The 17,769-nt window shown below is 40.8% G+C and overlaps 2 protein-coding genes across 9 annotated transcripts in view; both read right to left on the bottom strand.

Moving 5' to 3' along the window:
• Window positions 1-36: 36 nt before the first annotated feature.
• On the bottom strand, window positions 37-11,766 carry cdkl1 (cyclin dependent kinase like 1 (CDC2 related kinase)). The gene is made up of 10 exons (XM_080784646.1): window positions 11,621-11,766; window positions 10,736-10,929; window positions 8,731-8,852; window positions 7,164-7,236; window positions 6,551-6,641; window positions 4,723-4,923; window positions 4,388-4,470; window positions 3,808-3,864; window positions 2,371-2,532; window positions 37-2,108 (listed from the first exon to the last, which is right to left on the bottom strand). The coding sequence occupies exons 2-10, from the start codon at window positions 10,901-10,903 to the stop codon at window positions 2,004-2,006; spliced, it is 1,062 nt and encodes a 353-aa protein (XP_080640772.1). The 5' UTR covers window positions 10,904-10,929; window positions 11,621-11,766; the 3' UTR covers window positions 37-2,003.
• An 870-nt stretch (window positions 11,767-12,636) lies between these two features.
• Window positions 12,637-17,769, bottom strand: part of map4k5 (mitogen-activated protein kinase kinase kinase kinase 5) — a 43,694-nt gene continuing 38,561 nt past the window's right edge. For all 8 annotated transcript variants that reach the window (XM_080784636.1, XM_080784635.1, XM_080784637.1 and 5 more), the window contains 2 exons: window positions 15,909-15,964; window positions 12,637-13,991 (listed from right to left, as the gene is read on the bottom strand). In XM_080784636.1, coding sequence (XP_080640762.1) covers window positions 13,904-13,991; window positions 15,909-15,964 — 144 coding nt within the window. In that variant the 3' untranslated portion in view covers window positions 12,637-13,903. The remainder of the gene's footprint in view (window positions 13,992-15,908; window positions 15,965-17,769) is intronic.

A 17,769-nucleotide genomic window follows, 5' to 3' on the forward strand; every position in this document is an offset into this window, starting at 1 on the left:
TTCAAAAATAGCAGACCTACAAGCTCGTAGCACGCCAAAAGGGGTTCCCGCCTAAAATGGGTTAAAAAATGTGTCAAACACCTGTAAGGTTTATCACAATGGAAGTCAATGGAAGTTAAACACCTGTAAGGTTTATCACAATGGAAGTCATGACATAATGCGATGCTAGGACTTTAGCAGCTTTGGGGTCGATGCACAATTAAAGAGATATGACAAAGTAAAGTGAAAGACAAGCGCAGTATTTGAACAGCACTTTATGTTGTCGACTTCAAAAAGTGTTTATTCATGTAAACTAGTCTATAGTTCATAATATCAACATTCAACAAGTAATAAAGTTTATGCCACTTGTGGTGTACATCAGGGATACTCAAATAGATTTACCTGTGGGCCACATTACAAAAATGGCAAGGGGCCAGGGGCCAGTAGATAAAATTATGACATTAATGATACTTGATAACTTCTCTCTTTCAATTGCTTTATTTTCGCAAAATGTATCAAAGTACAATGTGCATGCACACAATATGTAAATAAATAAATGTGTTACATTTTCTTGCATAAACACAAAGAGTCTGTCTGTCTGCCTGTCTATGAGTAGCTGTCTGCCTGCCTGCCAGCCAGCAAGTTGGTTAACAGAAAATAAATTGTTATGGCTGAGTAAAATAAAATACAATAAACACAATTTGCCTGAAAATAGATTACCCAGCTATGACCTTTTTCATGAAAAAAAATGAGTAGTGATATGGCTGACTGAGTAAAATAAAACAATCTACCTGAAAATAGATAGCTATAAGTGAAGAGCAATTTCCGCAAGTACCATTTCCGCAATTTCCTCAATTTCCATTTCCGCAATTTCCATTTCCACCATTTCCGCAATTTCCGCAATTACAATTTCCGCAATTTCCATTTCCATTTCCAACTATTAATGGCAGCTGGGTTTCATCATTCAAATAAAATAGAATTCTGTCCGTTTAGGTATAAAATTATGTCAGGGAATAGGGATACACAGTATATGTCTTTCATTTGCATTGCATCTCCCCCCCCCCCCCCCCCAGCTTTTATTTTCGTTCGAGTAATAGTACAACTCTAATAGTATTACTTATAATAATGTAATTAAAGATAACTTCATTCAGATTTATTTATTTTTATTTCATTTTCCAGATTTTTTTTCTTCTTTTTTTTAGATTTTCATTGGTGGGCCAGTCATAATGGTCCCGCGGGCCTGATGTGGCCCGCGGGCCTGATGTGGCCCGCGGGCCTGAGGTTGAGTATCACTGGTGTACATAAAGAAAATGCATTCTGAGTTTTACAGTAATTCACAACCCTTTTGAAAAAAGCTGATGATTTTCAAACTGATTTGGCATTTGTCCATGTGCATGGGTAGATTGATGGCTATAAACATCCTTAGCACCAGAGTTCCAGAAACAATGAGTACTGTTTGTTTTTGTGACTCCTGTATTTGTCCATCTGGAATAAATGGTGTGTCAATTAAAAGCCATCAGATACATATCTGGATGAACATCCAATTATTAAAGTCAAGCTCTGTGATTTTAATCTGCTTCATTTACTTGATTTGACAAAAGGCCAAAGCATTTGCTTTCCTCATTAATATAACTTACTTAAAACAATGTGCTACTAAACAATTAAGTCACTCATACTGAGTTCATCACTGTATACAATATATAAAAAACATTTGGCAAACTAGGGAAGGCAGTTTATATTATAACTGTACCTCCAGTCTACTGACCATCTACAAGCAGAACAGTGGATTGCTCCTTGTCATCACCTGCATTTATAACAATACAACAAAATGTAGGCAACATTTATAAACGCATTGGTCTTTTTAGTAGACATAGTGCATAGAATGATGTCAGACACGAGACACCCCATATAGAGAGTGAGAGTTTGGTTAAATCCAATTGCTTGCTTTATAATAAAAGCCAAGGTGCTTCTACAATCAGCTTTACGTCCTGAGGTGTTTATTCAAAGTGTTTCAGACTGGGATTCTAGATGTTTGGTAGATGGTAGTTGAACTTGCGCAGATTGCTGTAGTAGTACTTCTTGTTGTCCAGAGCTGGAAAGATGCTGCTGCTGGTAAGCTGCGGTAAATACTAAGAAAACATAAATCGATGTCAGCAATTCTAGATGACACATTCAAATTCGTTTTTAAATGGCAATGGCCTCTTTTCTGCAGTAATGTGCTTTAACTTGACTTACAAGGTTTATGACCAAACTAAAACATTCCCAATTAACCCAAATCCCTAGCGCCTCCTCCTAAAAAGAAAAAAAAATGAACAAAATGGTGCTTCGTGCATTTAAAAAATTGTATCAAATGGAGTGGTTCCTTTTCACTAGTAACAAGTAGTGGCTTACCCCAGGAGGGAGGTGCTTCCGGGGTAACCGTACCCTCTTGCTGGTTGTACGCTCATGCTCTCTTGACATGGTCTCATTCTTTTCCCTAAGACTATCAAAGTAGGGATGTTCCAGAAGCTGTTCACATGTCAGTCTCTCGGATGGGTCCATCCTCAGACAACCCTAGGAGTTCAAGTCTTTGTTATTTTAACAAAACAAAAAAATCACTTACCCTACCTTACCTACAGTATACCTACCTAACTTGAGCTTGGACTATCAACGTCCTGAACGTAGTGGTTTAGACTTGTATGTTGTACAGTATACTGACCCGTGAGTTCCATACATGTCAGCATTTTATGCTCTAAACTGACAATAATGTTATCTGATTTCTATTGTAATAATAATAATAATAAAACTTTATATGGCCTTGTATATGGTGAGAAGGATTTTGAAATCGATTCTGAAAGAGATTGGGAGCCAGTGTAGGGACGCTAGAATGGGGGTAATGTGGTCGAATTTCCTGGAGCCAGTTAACACCCCGATCGCCCTGACGAAGTTCACCGTCCTTTCAAATAGTAACACCCAGCACCCAGGACGAAGTTTTATCAAAAATGTTTTTTATCATTCGATGTTGTGCAACAGTGGAACGTCATCGAAAACGTTAATAACTCTTGATCTAAATCATCCCGTCCAATTCTAAGAAAAGATCATGTTTTAGACAGCCCACCGCGGTCCCGTTGCTAGTCGCGGTAGATTTAATCATACATCCCGTTGTTGTTGATCGGCTCTAGAGTGTTTTGGCTACATCTAACTGCTACAGCCACATCCGGGATAACATCCGGTCCGTCAGTAAAAGTGCTCCGCTACTATAAAACGCCGGGCTATTAAATAATTAAATAACCCCAGGCAATTAGGGTGTTAACAGGCGAGCAGCAGCATTCTGTACTAATTGAAGACAATGAATGGATGTTTTGTGAGGCAGGTATACAGGGAGTTACAGTAGTCTAAGCGTGAGAAGATAAATGCATGTACTGTATGACTTTTGACAGGTCAGGAGTGGATAGAAATGATTTTATTTTAGAGATTGAATGACTTTCTTGATGTGCTGTTCAAAGTTGAGGTAACGCCTAAGTTCTTAACGGAGGGCCTTGATTCTGATCAATAAAGGCATTCTGCTGTCTGTTAATTCTGAACTGTGTTGCCTCTCTTTAAATTGCTAGGGACGTGGAAACCTATAAAATAGTACAATCATTTCTAAATTAATAATTTGATGGCAAATTAAAGATTCAATTTGTATACGTAGACAAGTGATAAGCAGGATATATAGCGAGCATTGCAAAATAAACCCAGGCAGGGTGACAGAGACTGATGCATAGTTTGCTGTACATATCCCTTAACTTGCATCATGTCAGAATACAGTCAACTGCCATTATAAATGTAAAAGAAAACCATCATTACCTTCATGAGACTCAGTGCTTGGTGTGAGAGATTAGGATGTTTCTGTTCCAATGGTTCCTATAGATATACAGTACATTATACAATGATTATCTTAAGATATAAAACCTTGCGTGTTATATGATGGTCTTTCTTCTCTTACATGTTTTGATTAATTGAAAATGGAGGACTCTTATGTAAACAACTTAAGTCTTAGTAGTAAGTAACTTAAGTCTTATAGTGCTTTTTCTAGTTTTATCCTCTTAGCAGAGTTTGTAGCCTGTACCTGTAGGCTGTAGTGCTGCATAATTCTAGCTCAAATGTGACGATTCTCACACTATTCACATTTTGTCCATGAAAATACTTATTACAAAAACAAACAAAAACATAAGAGTAACTCAAATGAATTGGACAGTCAAATAGTACTGCACGATTCTTCAAGATTCTTCACAAAATGAGATTGCATTGGTGTCTGAATCTAGATCTCAATCTTTTTTCGAGTACAGCACCTGTACTTTCCTCTAACTGTACCCGTCCTGCAAACTGTTAATGCAATTTGAATCAATGTATTTTCGATGTTTCTTCTTATGTGGTTTCGCCTCACCATTTCCTGTGATTCGGGAATGGACACTCCACTGAAGAACTGGTTGCTGCTGAAGACCTGCTGGTGTCGAGCAATCAGGTCTCCTGTAGAGGACAGAGAACGAACATAAAGCTCCTCTTTTTTACTTGCTGAAAATATTAAAATGCGATGCATAGCCCCACATTTTTTTCAGTTATCAGTGCTTCAGCAAGCAATGCAGTTGTTCGTCACAGTAATTCACCATTAGGCTACATCCATAAAATATTACAATTACAACTCTTGAGTAGTAACATTTTCTTGGAACTCCAATCTGAAAATCGGTATCAGAAATAGCACAATGTTCTGCTTAAGCGTACCCAGAGTCTTCCTGATGAGATAGAGCTGGTCCATGTCTGATTTGCCAGGCCATAGGGGGATCCCTGACAGCAGCTCAGCAAACACACACCCGATCGCCCACACGTCCACAGGGGAGCCGTACTGTGTGTCCCCCACTAGCAGCTCAGGGGCGCGGTACCAGCGTGTCGCCACATAGTCCGTGTAGTAATCACAGGGACCAGCTGGTATCACAGACACAGCACAGGAACGTTTAAAGGGTAAATGTTTACACTTATATAAACAAAAGAGGAAGTTAATGTATGTATAATGTACTATACAGTATGGACAGTCATTGTAGTGTATCATTGGTTAATGGCTAACAATATGTTAAAGATGGAGTGCTGTGATTTTTTTCCACCCTAAAACATGATCATCAGTTCTTATTGTTATACAGTATAAGGAGGTATAATTTTTTCAAAAAAGTGTACGGTATTTGTTAAATGTTGTTTTTATGTGGGCACGCACACCAGTTCATTAAGTATGCCTGGTTTGCCTGGTGGGTGGTGATGGGTGGTGATCCACCTGAACTGAAGCCGCACCACAGCTGTCAGCATAAAAACTGGGTTTTTAGACAGCTGGTGGATGGAAAAGAAGCTCCACCTCCGCGCCCGACTGACGCGACGGACAGCTTCCCGGACGCGCTCTCCTCCACGTCAGTCGGGCGCGGAGGTGGATCTTATTTTCCATCCACCAGCTGTCTAAAAACCCGGTTTTTAAGCTGCGCGCAGCAGGGCACGTGCACGACAGTCTGCCTATGCCCTGTAGGGGTGTTGTATGATAAAGGGGGAGGGGTTAGGGGAGGGGCTTATAGTGTGGTTTGACTGTCAAGGGTTCACTTCAGCCACCAGGAAGAAACCCTAAATACAAAGTTAATACACCATTGCACATAAAAACGACTCCAGGGTGTCTAAAGAAGTACTGTCACCTCATAGACACATGAAAAACTGGAAAAATACAAAAACTGTGGCACTCCACAATTATAGATTAGTGTGAAATCTACGTCCCTAGCAACACCTCACAACCGAGCATTAGTACTAGAAATGATAACTTCCCTTAATACAAAACAGTAAGCTGAGCAGACCTACGTAGTAGCAAAGTGATCATTTGCAACAAAGCTACATTTGTGACTTTCTTTTGTCTTTTAGTTTTCCAACCCTTTCTGTTGCCCTGCACCTTAACAAACAAACAGTGTGTGTTCTCTTGCACTCTTTCAGACACAAAATTGAGAGCACCTCCTACTGCCTCAAAATACACAGTAGAGTCCAACTGAATTCAGAGAGGCTCAATTTGGAATCCCACCAAAGCTCCAGGATCCAGGACCCGCCTTACCATGTGTCTGATTGGCTCCCGGGCAGGCATAGTTTTACTGAGGTTAGGTTTCTGGTTGAAGGACTTCAGTGTTTTGTACCATACATTTGTATGTATAAGTACAAAACAAAGAATGTTTGCTTTCGCCATCTTTGTTGAAGAAGAGTCTGGGCTAAGGTTAGGTTTAGGTATAGTTTTACAGAGGTTAGGTTTAGGATTAGGTTTAGGCATATGATCACTTGCAGATAAATGGTAGCAAAGTCAAGTGCCATGGTGCACCTAAATCCTTACTAATCTCAATCAACCTTTTTTACAAAGCAGATAACCGTTCAATCATATTTATTTTTGTCCAACAGCTCCACATGTAAGCTGTGCTTCACATAAGTTGTGCTGTAAATACTCCTGGTCTTAAATAGCCAAATGACGTACAACAATGACCACTAGGTGGCACATTGGAGGGGATGTGAAAAGAAATGTCCCATTAAAACCGCAACCACTTACTGAGTATCCTGGCAAAGCCGAAGTCACAGAGCTTGATAACTTGATGCTTGGTGATGAGAATGTTCTCTGGTTTGACATCCCTGTGAATACACTGCCAAGGGTCGAAAACAAACAACAAAAATACAGTCAGTCACTATGAGCTCAAAAGACGTCCTACCATTGCCATTGTGTTTTTTGAGAATCTGGTGACAAATAGGTATGATTCAGAGAAACTAAAGACATTGAGGCCTGGACTTTAGCTCTTCAGCCAGTTAAAGGGGCCCCCATAGTTTGTTGTGTCTAGGTGATACATTAACTGCTGGCGAGGCAGGGGAAGGAATTCTTGTAAAAGAAGAAGAAGAAAAGCCATAAAACCAGTGGCTTGGTGGAACTGGGGGAGGGCAGGACACTTGAGAAGTTTGGACAACAGAAAATGCTACAACACAGTGAGTCGGTATGATAAATAATACTGTGTATGCTATCCTAAATGCACAAATAGAAACCCCTTTGTTTCATGTGGTACGAAATAGAATATAGAAACAAATTTTAAAAGTGAGCAGAGCAAATGGGAAGAATGCAGTTTAACCACAGAGAAAGTAACCATTCAGAACAAGTTCATATCAACACCACTTACATTATGTTTGTGACAGAAGTTGACAGCTTGGAGGGTCTGCCAGGTTATGCTTTTTACAAGGTGCACTGGAACGCTGCAGACCATGGAAGGAGAAGCGTTAGTTTCCAAAAGATTGAAATCCCACAAGCACATTCAAAATCATTGGCCTGTAATGAGTTGAAAAGATGAACCTAATAAAAAACAGGGCTGGGGTTGTATCAAGAGCATTTTGTTTATGCCGTTAGTTAAGGCAACCTCCTTGACATTAGTCTCCCTTTGAAATGTCATTTTCAACAAGAAAGTTAACCCATAAATGACAACTCTCCACCTATTAAGCTTTTCCTTCTTGCATGCACATCTTTTCTACTTCTCCTGTCATCTCTACACTGTCTCTGCAACTCTGCTCTTCAGACATCTTCTTTTCTGTCAAATGGCTTTGGAGGGACAGAGTCACTGGAGAGGAGAGACCTGCCATTCCTATTGTGAGCTGCTGCGATGCTCGGCACACACTAAGGCATTGTTGGTTCAGGGACCATCTATCAGTGTTGCCAGGGAAATGGCTAAATCGAGACTTGTGACTGACAATAACAGTCTCCGCCCCCGGTTTCTGAGTCCACTGTGGCCAGGAGGCTACAGGCCAGAGAGAGAGAGAAAGGGAGAGCAAAACACAGTAAAAATGAAGAGGAGCCTAATGGGTACCAACAATACTACCAGCAATGCATTCTGGGAGTACATCACTGTAAACATTCCACAACGAGCAGGTCAGTTTCCCTGGAGACGAGCACTGTAGTTGTCAGGAGTTTAACAAAGCACAGTGCATAGTGTACCATGGATATACCGTATACACAACACAGGATGAATTGGTACTGAAACACAGGACCATGCCCTGTTGTAAATTCTTGGTATGTCAATATTACTGACTGGCTGTATACTTCTACTGTGTACTATAGCACATGGAAGACCCCATTCATATCTTTGCACCCTCCTTTTGCGTAATCCAATCACCTATTAATTAATTTATCTCCTAAACTTTCCCCTTTAACATTCTGCTTCACGACTGAAGTAGATCACTCAGTGGACTTAATGAAGGCAATGTAAAATTTATAAGGGGTCAACAAAGAATATAGTCATAGACTTTGATTTACCTAATTTAATTTAAACACATGTGGTCTATCCTATGTTTTGTACATTGCTACTACCAGAGATTACCAGAGATTAATGCCACCAGAGATTAATGCAGTGGGTAGCATGCATGATGATTAAGAATAAGTCAACTATTGAGGGAGAATTGTACCACAATGACATATGTACAGTTCACAAGTCCTTAATAATATAGTGCGAGTCCTAATTAATATGCAAGTAAAAAGCGGCACCCTGGTGTCTCCACCAGTTAATGCACAGTCCACTTAAATGTACAGTCCTGGCCTGGTTCCATGTTGTGTTGGATGTGAGCCCTCCTGTTGACACTTTTCCCTCTCATTACTATTACATACAGGTATCTCCAATTTAAAACATCTCGTATATCTTTCTTGATAATATTTTCCTAGAAAATTAAGATTATTATGCCAGTGAGACAGGCGTACCGTACCCTCTAGGGTAGCGGTCCAGCTCGTTGAGGACAGTGTGGTCACAGTACTCAAACACCAGGTGCAGCTTCCGTTTGCGGCGGAACACCTCAATCAGATTGACCAGGTTGGCGTGCTTCAGTTGCTGCAGAACAAAGAACACCAAGAACAAAGGTTTGTAATTAGTCATCGTGGAACGAAGGCTTGTTTAATTGTTACCTGGTAGTAACAGCAGGGTAATCTGGGAATACAGTATTTTTTACAATTGCACCAATCAAGTAGAAGAAGTAGGCCTACCCTACTGTAACAGTGGCAGACCACAATATGACAAAATTCTATGTTACAAGTGAAAGGTCTGTATTTTGGGGGAGGGGATACTTGAGTAAAAGTACAAGTATTGGCATCAAAATGTACTTTTTGAATATCTAGAGTATAGTGTTTGTATAGTTACATCATGTATTAATAATAATATAAATCTACAAAGTAACTAGTGACTAAAGCTATCAAATAATTGTAGTGGAGTAAAAAGTAGTAAGTAAAATGTTTTATCTCTGAGATTTAGGAGAGTATAAAGTATTGAAAAATGTAAAGAAAAATATATAAATATATAACCTCAAAATTGTACTTTAGTACAGAAATTGAGTAAATGTACTTATTTACTTTCCATGACTGTGTACAGTATAGTGTTTGCTCAGCAGGGCAAGTTCCCACTCGTCTTATCAGACAGAGGTTTAACGTAAAAAAAAAAAAACTAAAAAAAACACCTAAACAGAATAGGGTAATAGTAAACAAGGCTGTTGCCCATGACAACCTGCCCCCATCCTGTCCTATTATGAGGATAGCATCTAATGTCCAGGGTGGCCAGTAGGGAACAAAGCAATCTGTTGCAGAGATTATTTAGTTTTAGTTTTTTAGAATTTAAACAAGTAAACAAGTTTAGGCTAACTTAATCAATTTAAACTTAATTGTAATGAGAATAAATCCACCAAGAAAGAAGGTAATCTGCTGATTATGATGAAGCTGATTACCAGTATGTTTTTTTGTGCCCATAATTGTTTTAATAATTAAAAAGAGTATTTCCATTAGATTAGACAGATCATTTGGCACAATAATTAATTTATTGTCTCTTTACACAGGAAAAAAAAGCCTTTTGTGTGTGCGTGTACTGCGTATGTGTATGTGTATACCGGTATATATATAGTTATACTCGGTATATAAACTTTCATAAAAGTAAAATTCCTTGAGTAAAAATACTGGCATCAGCATATACTTAAAGTACCAAAAGTAAAAGTAGCCTACTCCATTTCAGTTTTCAAAAATATTTTGAATAGCAGACCTACAAGCTTTGCGACACACTGTGAGTTTAATGACATGTATATGTTTTGTGATAATAAAAATAGTAACTAAAGCTGTACTTTTACTTAAGTACAGTACTTGAGTAAATGTACTTAGTTACTTTCCACCACTGCACGTGCAGATGGTATTAAAGGGTGCCCTAGATAGAAGATGCCGGCCACAAACAATAAAATTTTCCAAATGTGGAAAAATATAACTCATTCTTTTCAACTCTCCTGAATCCAGTCCATTTAGAAATTCTGATCATGCTTAATCGTGCTATCTGTATCTGGTCAATACTGGAATTTAAAATGTTTAGCCATATGGCCTTTTGAGTTTTGAGTACAAATGTCGATCATTCTGTGATTTTGGGGATATGCCTACTTCCTTTAATATGGCTTGTGATATGGAATTCTGGAGAGGCGTCATAAAGCGTCATGTGGCATGTAATGATAATCCATGCTACATGACATAGGTTTAGTCCTATGCATGCGATATGAAATTATATTGAATGTGGCTTATTTGGCTCTCACTGTAGAGGCGGATGGCTAATATAACGCCTATCGTGCACATACAAGATTGTATATCGTAAGGCAAGCTAAGCATGTCTTTAAAAACCTGATACAGTATACTGTATAGGCTGGCTAATGGCTATGGAAAGTTATTGTAAAAGTTTGGAGAATGGATGTTTACCTTGAGCATTCTGATCTCCCTCAGTGCAATCTTTTTGATGATGGGGTCGTCCTCCGACTCCACAAACTTCTTTATGGCGACAATCTGTCCCGTGTCTTTATTCCTACACTTGAACACCACACCGTAGGAGCCTTCACCGATCTTTGCGATCTTCTCATACTTCTCCATCCTCAGGCTCAGAGACCGCTATAGGACTAGAATTTAGAAACCGAGCACATCAACAGAGCTGGCCACTTAATTGTCCCTGCAAAGACACGAATGAGTGAGTCTGTGCAGTCTTTGCAGATGACAAATACATTACAGTCATAGAGTCCTGGACTTCTGTATAACACGATTTAAATTAGCGTATGCTTGGAAAATAGTTATGTAATGTTAAAAATGTCCAATGTCTAACGGAATATAAGCAATATCATATCAAATGCAATGTATCCGTTTATTGGCTACATCAGTCTTAAATTGGCAGTATTTGATTGCCGGAGGCAATGTTACACCTGTAAGAATACGTAACGAAAACATTTGCATTGCAAATAGATGATTTCTCTGAGGGGGATACAGGCAAGATGCATGAATAGCACACCCACGCTGGCTCTGTTGGAGCAAGCAAGTGGCAATAAAATCAAAGTGTTTCACTTGCCTTGAATATGCCAAGTTCAACATAAACCCGACGTGAGAATAAATTAAGTTATATCTTAGATCAAAACTGATCAGCTTGTTGACCATGTATAAAGTCATACCAAGCCGGTATTTATGAGCAACTGAGCAAGTATTCCTAAAGTTGTATCAAAGTCGCGTTAACATAAAACCAGAAACCACCGATATCGTATATTTTTTTACTGTAAACCTAACTGCAGGCAACTAATGCAAATAATACGGTAGACAACTTACAGTGAATCGTCGTTAGTTATAGATGCTCCAGTGGGACCTTTAGAGAGCAGACATACAGCGGGCATACGCCTATCGGCTAGCCTCCAGGTTTGTGTTGGATGAAAGATGGACAGACGAACATTCACTTACACCAGTAGCTCCACAGACCGACTTTCAGACTCCACCTCCCTACTAGTCCTATACACACACACACGTTGTTCATGTTGTGTTGCTGCTTCAGTGACACTGACACAGAATGGGCGGTACCCAATGGTGCACCAAAATATGTTAAGCAAAGCTTCAAATCGTGTAGCCTATGCTATAGTACTGACAATTTGTGGATGTGCAGTTTTTAATATTTGCCAGCAAAGATACTTTTTTTTGCTGGTAAATAATCATTGTATGCATAATGCACAAATGAAAATATTGATGTTGAAGTCATATTTGTGACTGACACTAGTGTCCACCACTGCGAACAATAAAATGTGATTTTAAATGTTGATCCATCATCTCAAGGATGCTACTGTGCCTTCAAGTTCCACCTGGCGACAAATGAGCTTGTAGATCAGCCATTTTCAGCACAAAACACTGTATGGTGACACTTAAGGGCTCCAAGCCTAACTTTTACCCATCTGTAGTATGCCATCATTGATCATCCAACAGAAGGGCAGACCAAAACAGCCAACAGCAACAACCTGACCAGTGGGATCTGGCCATACCACTACTGTTTCAGTCTGATTGAATGCCTTCATTTAATGACCAATTAGTGCTAGATGGTGAAGTCAGTGGAATGGGAAATTAAATAGGTAAATAATGGACAATGTATACTAACTCCCAACAGTTAAACAACAGGTTTAACTGTTGAATCACATTCAGCTCCTTGATCTGCATCATTACAAGCAATAGAAAGGAGTTGAAGGGCAGCATACACCCTGGGAGAAACCGTTTACACACACACACACACACACACACACACACGATAAACGTTTTCCGTGCACAAATGCATGCACACAATGAAAGAAAAGTAGTCGGAAGACTTATTGTATTGTTAAAATTAGCCTTTTTATTACAAAAACAGCATCCTTTAAAGGTTTTGCTAAGGGAATGCACAGATGTTATGAAAACCAAGCATTGTCCCTCATTTTGTCATTTTAAATAAAAAATGTACAAAAGTGCTTACATGGTGCAAATAATGAATAGAAGTAAAAGGTCTATAAAAGTGAGGAGGGGGGTTAAAGAAAAACATTTGATATTATATTCAACTTCTGAAAAACAATGCAGCTGAGGAGGGAGCAGGTAGAGAGATAAACTATATTACATAGCAGTAAATTAACCCAAAGCTGCTTGAAAGCAGTCCTCTAGGTAGTTAATCCTATGTGAAGGAGTGGTGGGGCTGTCCCACTCACCTGTCACCTGACTCCACCTGTCTGTCGCTGGCTGTGAACATCACGGCCACTAAATCAAACATACCCTTTTGCTTAGAGATTAATAAATAACCGTTTTTAAATAACCCACATCACTCTTGGATTGTTGTTGTTTTTTTTCTTCTTTTTAAAATCTGTTTAAACCGTTCTATTAGTTTGACTAGATAGAGCATGTAAATCATCTCCGCTTGAGGATTTCCCCCCACTAACAGTCATTGCCGGTGGTGTTACAAAAGCCTCTTGTTCTCCACAATAAAAAAAATCTCCCACTGTTTGCTAATACTATCACAAATGTGTTTTAATGGCACTTGTGGCACTTGTCAAATAACACCTATGCTGTTTCTAACAGTCCGCAGTCTGCCACCTGGCAGAAAATTTCCCAAATTCACCAGACACCTTTTCACTATTTTACAAACCCAATACGGCCAAATATTTTTGTTTTGAAACCTTGAATCGCAGCAGGTTACTGGTCAGAGCCTTGTTGGGTGGACAAACTTACCAGCCAGACCAAATCTACCAAGATTTGGCTGGTGTTAAGTCACTGGGTTTCAAAAGTTCAGTTGAGATATCTTTGTGTGTGATTTCCATATTCGGCTCAAGGAAATCTCCTCAGTGTTGTCCTATGAAGAGCAGGGTTTACAGCTGTTGTATGGATCCGTATTTGAGGGCGGCCGTGGCTTGCAGTTTCCCGGTTCCTCTTTACTGACCTGTGGATCCTGTGATCAGTAACAAACATTTCCACTTAAATTGGTTCTTCAAGCCAGTTGTGTTCCCTTGACGTGAAAGGATTATACTGACAGGCTGGTAAACTCTCCCAGAAGTTGAAGCAGCCTATTCACATCTCTGGTTGTCCACAAGTCTTTGGAGATGGTGATAGGGCTTAATAACTGTTCTCATGACCTGCCAAAATGTAAAGGTTACTCAGGGCAGTGGGGTTGTCCGTGGGCCTGCTCTCCAAGACCACCACCCTGTCAGAGGAACACAGTGGTAAAGCAGTTAGAACAGCGATACACACATTAAACCATTAAGACCCGAGGCCGATTATACAACAGTTTTCTGAAAAACCTATGTTGCTATATCAGTGATTCTCAAACCCCTTTCATGTCAAGGACCCCCGAAATGATATGCAATTGGCTTTGGACCCCAATCTCAAAATATTGATTATATAGGCTACCAACTTTGTGGCCGTCCTATTAAACCTGTGCGGCCCTGCACCGTGATCATAATATAATCAATAGCCTTGTCTCAGTCAAAAACGCAAACCTTGGCCAATGTTAAAGATTTGGCGATGATGGGTCTCTAAAGAGATTTCGCTTTAAATATAAAATATGTAGCTGACATATGACAAACAGGGTGCTGCTATTACATGTTGCCTTCAAAGTGCATATCAATACAGTTGAAATTTGATTAACAATTTCAGAAGCAATGGCAAAGGTCAGCCCATGATATTGTCATATGATATTGTTGCTCAGAGAACCACGTCGTAGCAGTACAGTATAACCTTGAGCTAAATGAAGGCATTCAATCAGACTGAAGACAGTAGTGGGATGAAGGCCAGATCACAATGACAGTAAGGGTTACATCTACAGATGCCATGCGTCTCGTAATGCTGACAGATGAGCAGGGCTTAGCGTACGAGGTACAGTCTTTACTGTCCCTTCCATCAGATGAAATTACAGAGGTGTGGAGGACACACACACCAGGCTGGCAGTGCCCAGGTGACAGTGAATAAAACATGGGTGGAGGAGAAGGCTAGGCAGACCACACAGTTGCTCCGGCGCCACAGGATTAGGGCTGGGCCCGGGAGACCAGGGTGCAGCAGGGAGAACCGATGACGTTTAATTGCGCTTCATTGAAGATAACCTCCTTCGAAATAAATCTCACTACAGCATGTCGTCAATAACAGGAAAAGCTATGACGTAGAAAAGAAATCAAATTAAAAAAAACGGCACTCAAAAATATGAAAGGAAGGATCCCAACAAACGAGTAATCTGCAAGGTCCAGGGCAAAGCACCGATCTGCTGGAACCAACCAAAGTCCCCACGCACCCTTCCAATGCGCTGACCCTACCCGGCGTTCCGGTCCCCGTTACCCTCATGTGGCAGACAGACAGAGGACAGTATTCTCTGATTTAAGGTGTGTGTGTGTGTATGTATATGTGTATTTGTATGTGTATGTGTGTATATATATATATAGTGTGTGTGTGTGTGTGTGTGTGTGTGTGTGTGTGTGTGTGTGTGTGTGTCAGAAAGAGAGAGAAAGTGTTAGAATATCCAGACAACTGACAGGAAACTGTTAAAATAGGACAAATATGAAACAAGACAGAGCTCGAGAAAAAGTGGCAAACAGAAAGATTGTGATAAAGGGGGAGAGAAAGACAGAGGCTCAGGGTCAACAGGGGACAGCTGTGGAAGGAGAAAGGTTGGGTGACAACAGAAGGCCAGAAGGCGGGTACTGTAGCTCTGGCATTGTACAAGATAGGAAGAGAGGGGAGAACCACCAGGGATAAATATGGAGAAGGGCTCTGTGGGTCATGTAGGACCCAGGAGAGGAGTGGGCTGTTTTGCTGGTTACCAGGTGATGTGAAAATACTGAGACCAGTGGGAGGACACTCACTCAATCCCTCGCTGTTATCAGAGTGCCCTGCTTTTATGGAGGTCATGAGGGCAGCAGTAAATCACCAGAGCAACGGTAGCATGGAATTAAGTGGGAGATAAGCAGGGGAAGCGAGATAAAGTGCGATAGGAAAAGGTTGAAAGTAAACCCGACAGGGTTGTATTTGTGTGTTTATTAGGTGAGATGTTTTTTATAAGCCAATACATTTTGCATGCTTGCTAAGTTTAATACTTTGTTTAACGACAAAATATTAATGTCCGAGTACCAACCTGTCAGATCCAAGGAGACGGAAGACTCTGCTTGGATCAGAGATCTCCTGGGTCACCTATGAACAGAGGAGAGGGGGGGGGTATTGATCAAGACATGAGCTACCGTACAAACAGCTGGTCTCCTGTGTAAATGGAGTACTGCTGAAGGAAGAAGCAATGCAAAGTATTTAAGTCTACCACATACCATACCATTTTTTTAAAAATTTCCTTTGCTGCTAAGCAACAAGCTATATATGCTTAGATGATTTCTATTTATATTAGGATAAATCTGCGCAACTGTAAAGACGGAAGTGGGGAGGAGTCTCTGCTTAGCGCTTTATCACATACTCATGATAGAGCTTCCGTTGCTCCAGACTATAGCCCGACACACACCGGCTGCGTCCCCCGCGCGGCGCGCACAGCCGCCTCCATTATTTTCAATGAACCTAACGCACACCGGCTCCGTCCGCCGCGCGGAGCCGCGCCGCGCCGCCCGGCGCGCCGATAGAACACAGTTCTATTTTCCAGGCGGCGCCGCGCAGCAACGCGCCGCGCCGCACACGGTCGCAGACGGTGTGTGGTGGGCTTGAGATGGAAGCATTTGAAAATTGCGAGAGGCAACAGTCTGGCAATGCGAGATTACCCTTCACTTGACAGGTGCTTTTTTTTCTCAAAGAACCTTACAATAAAAATAAAAACTTTTAGCACTGGTGGTCCCAGAGGGATTCAGACCCCTAGTCTGGCATTGTAGAGTAATTTGACTTTTATTGCTTTCACATAGAACAAAGAAAAATACAGACCATGAGAGAAACAAAGAAAATGAAATATAGAAAGGTATAACAAAAAATAAAAGTATAAAGGTAAATAATAATAACCAGTAAGACGCCCCGAGGGCGAGAAGAGACCTCGACCCAAAGGGTGAGGTCGCGCTGAAACAACAGCTTCTAAATATGGCACAGTTGAGAAGCAGGAGTTAAACAATTAGTCTGTGAGGTCAGATGTAGATATACTGGCCGGCTCCATATATGCAGAACAGGTGTAAATAGTATGGCCAAACGGTGAACAGTATTGGGCATGTACTGCATATACATGTACCTTCTATTCAGAACAACAATCAAGTGGTTCAGGCTGCAGGTGAGTGTCCGCTCTCCAGGACACTGTATTACTAGTGTGTACACTTGGACCTTACCTATGCTAAGTCACCAGATAAAAGGGCTGACAGTTCCCAACGTTAACCCTTTAAAAGAAAATCACCCACGTGTTGGCAACTTGTCAAGCCCCCAAAACCTGCTTTGAGTGACTTGTGTGGCAATAAACGCACACAAGCCCACGTGTGACACCTGCTAGGCGTAAGTCCTTAGCCCCCCATGAGAGACCTGATCCGTTTAAGTCCCATCTGAGAACAAGGCTTTGGGGTGTTCAGAGAAGCACCTGGTGAAGCGAGCGCAGATCAATGACGTGCCCCTTGAATGCCTTCGCCTTTTTAAAGAGAATCATAACGAGAGACAAAGGAAAGGCTAAATTATTTAGCAGCCCTCACCTGTTGCATTACACAGTTTCATTTATGAACAGACATTAATTTTGCATGGCTTCTGACATTTAAAAAAAAATATCCCAACGTGTGCTCGGCTGTTGGGGGAAGCCATCAAGCAGAGCTGGGCAGGAGTCCAGACCAGAGCCTTGTGTTTCATCGGGCGCTGTCAGACATGGCGTGGGCTTTGAAAAGGGCAGCCCCCATCTCCCACAATATCTCTTTTCATAAAGACTCAACGCTTCACCTCCCAGTGATCTCTTGAACTTTTATTGTGCACCAAAACCTGTGCCTCGTGATCTGGTTAACGCAAACTCCTCAGTGACAAGGTGGACAAATTCATTACCTGAC

This window comes from Protomyctophum bolini, assembly GCF_963924005.1.
Source record: "Protomyctophum bolini genome assembly, chromosome: 15".
Lineage (NCBI taxonomy): Eukaryota > Metazoa > Chordata > Actinopteri > Myctophiformes > Myctophidae > Protomyctophum > Protomyctophum bolini.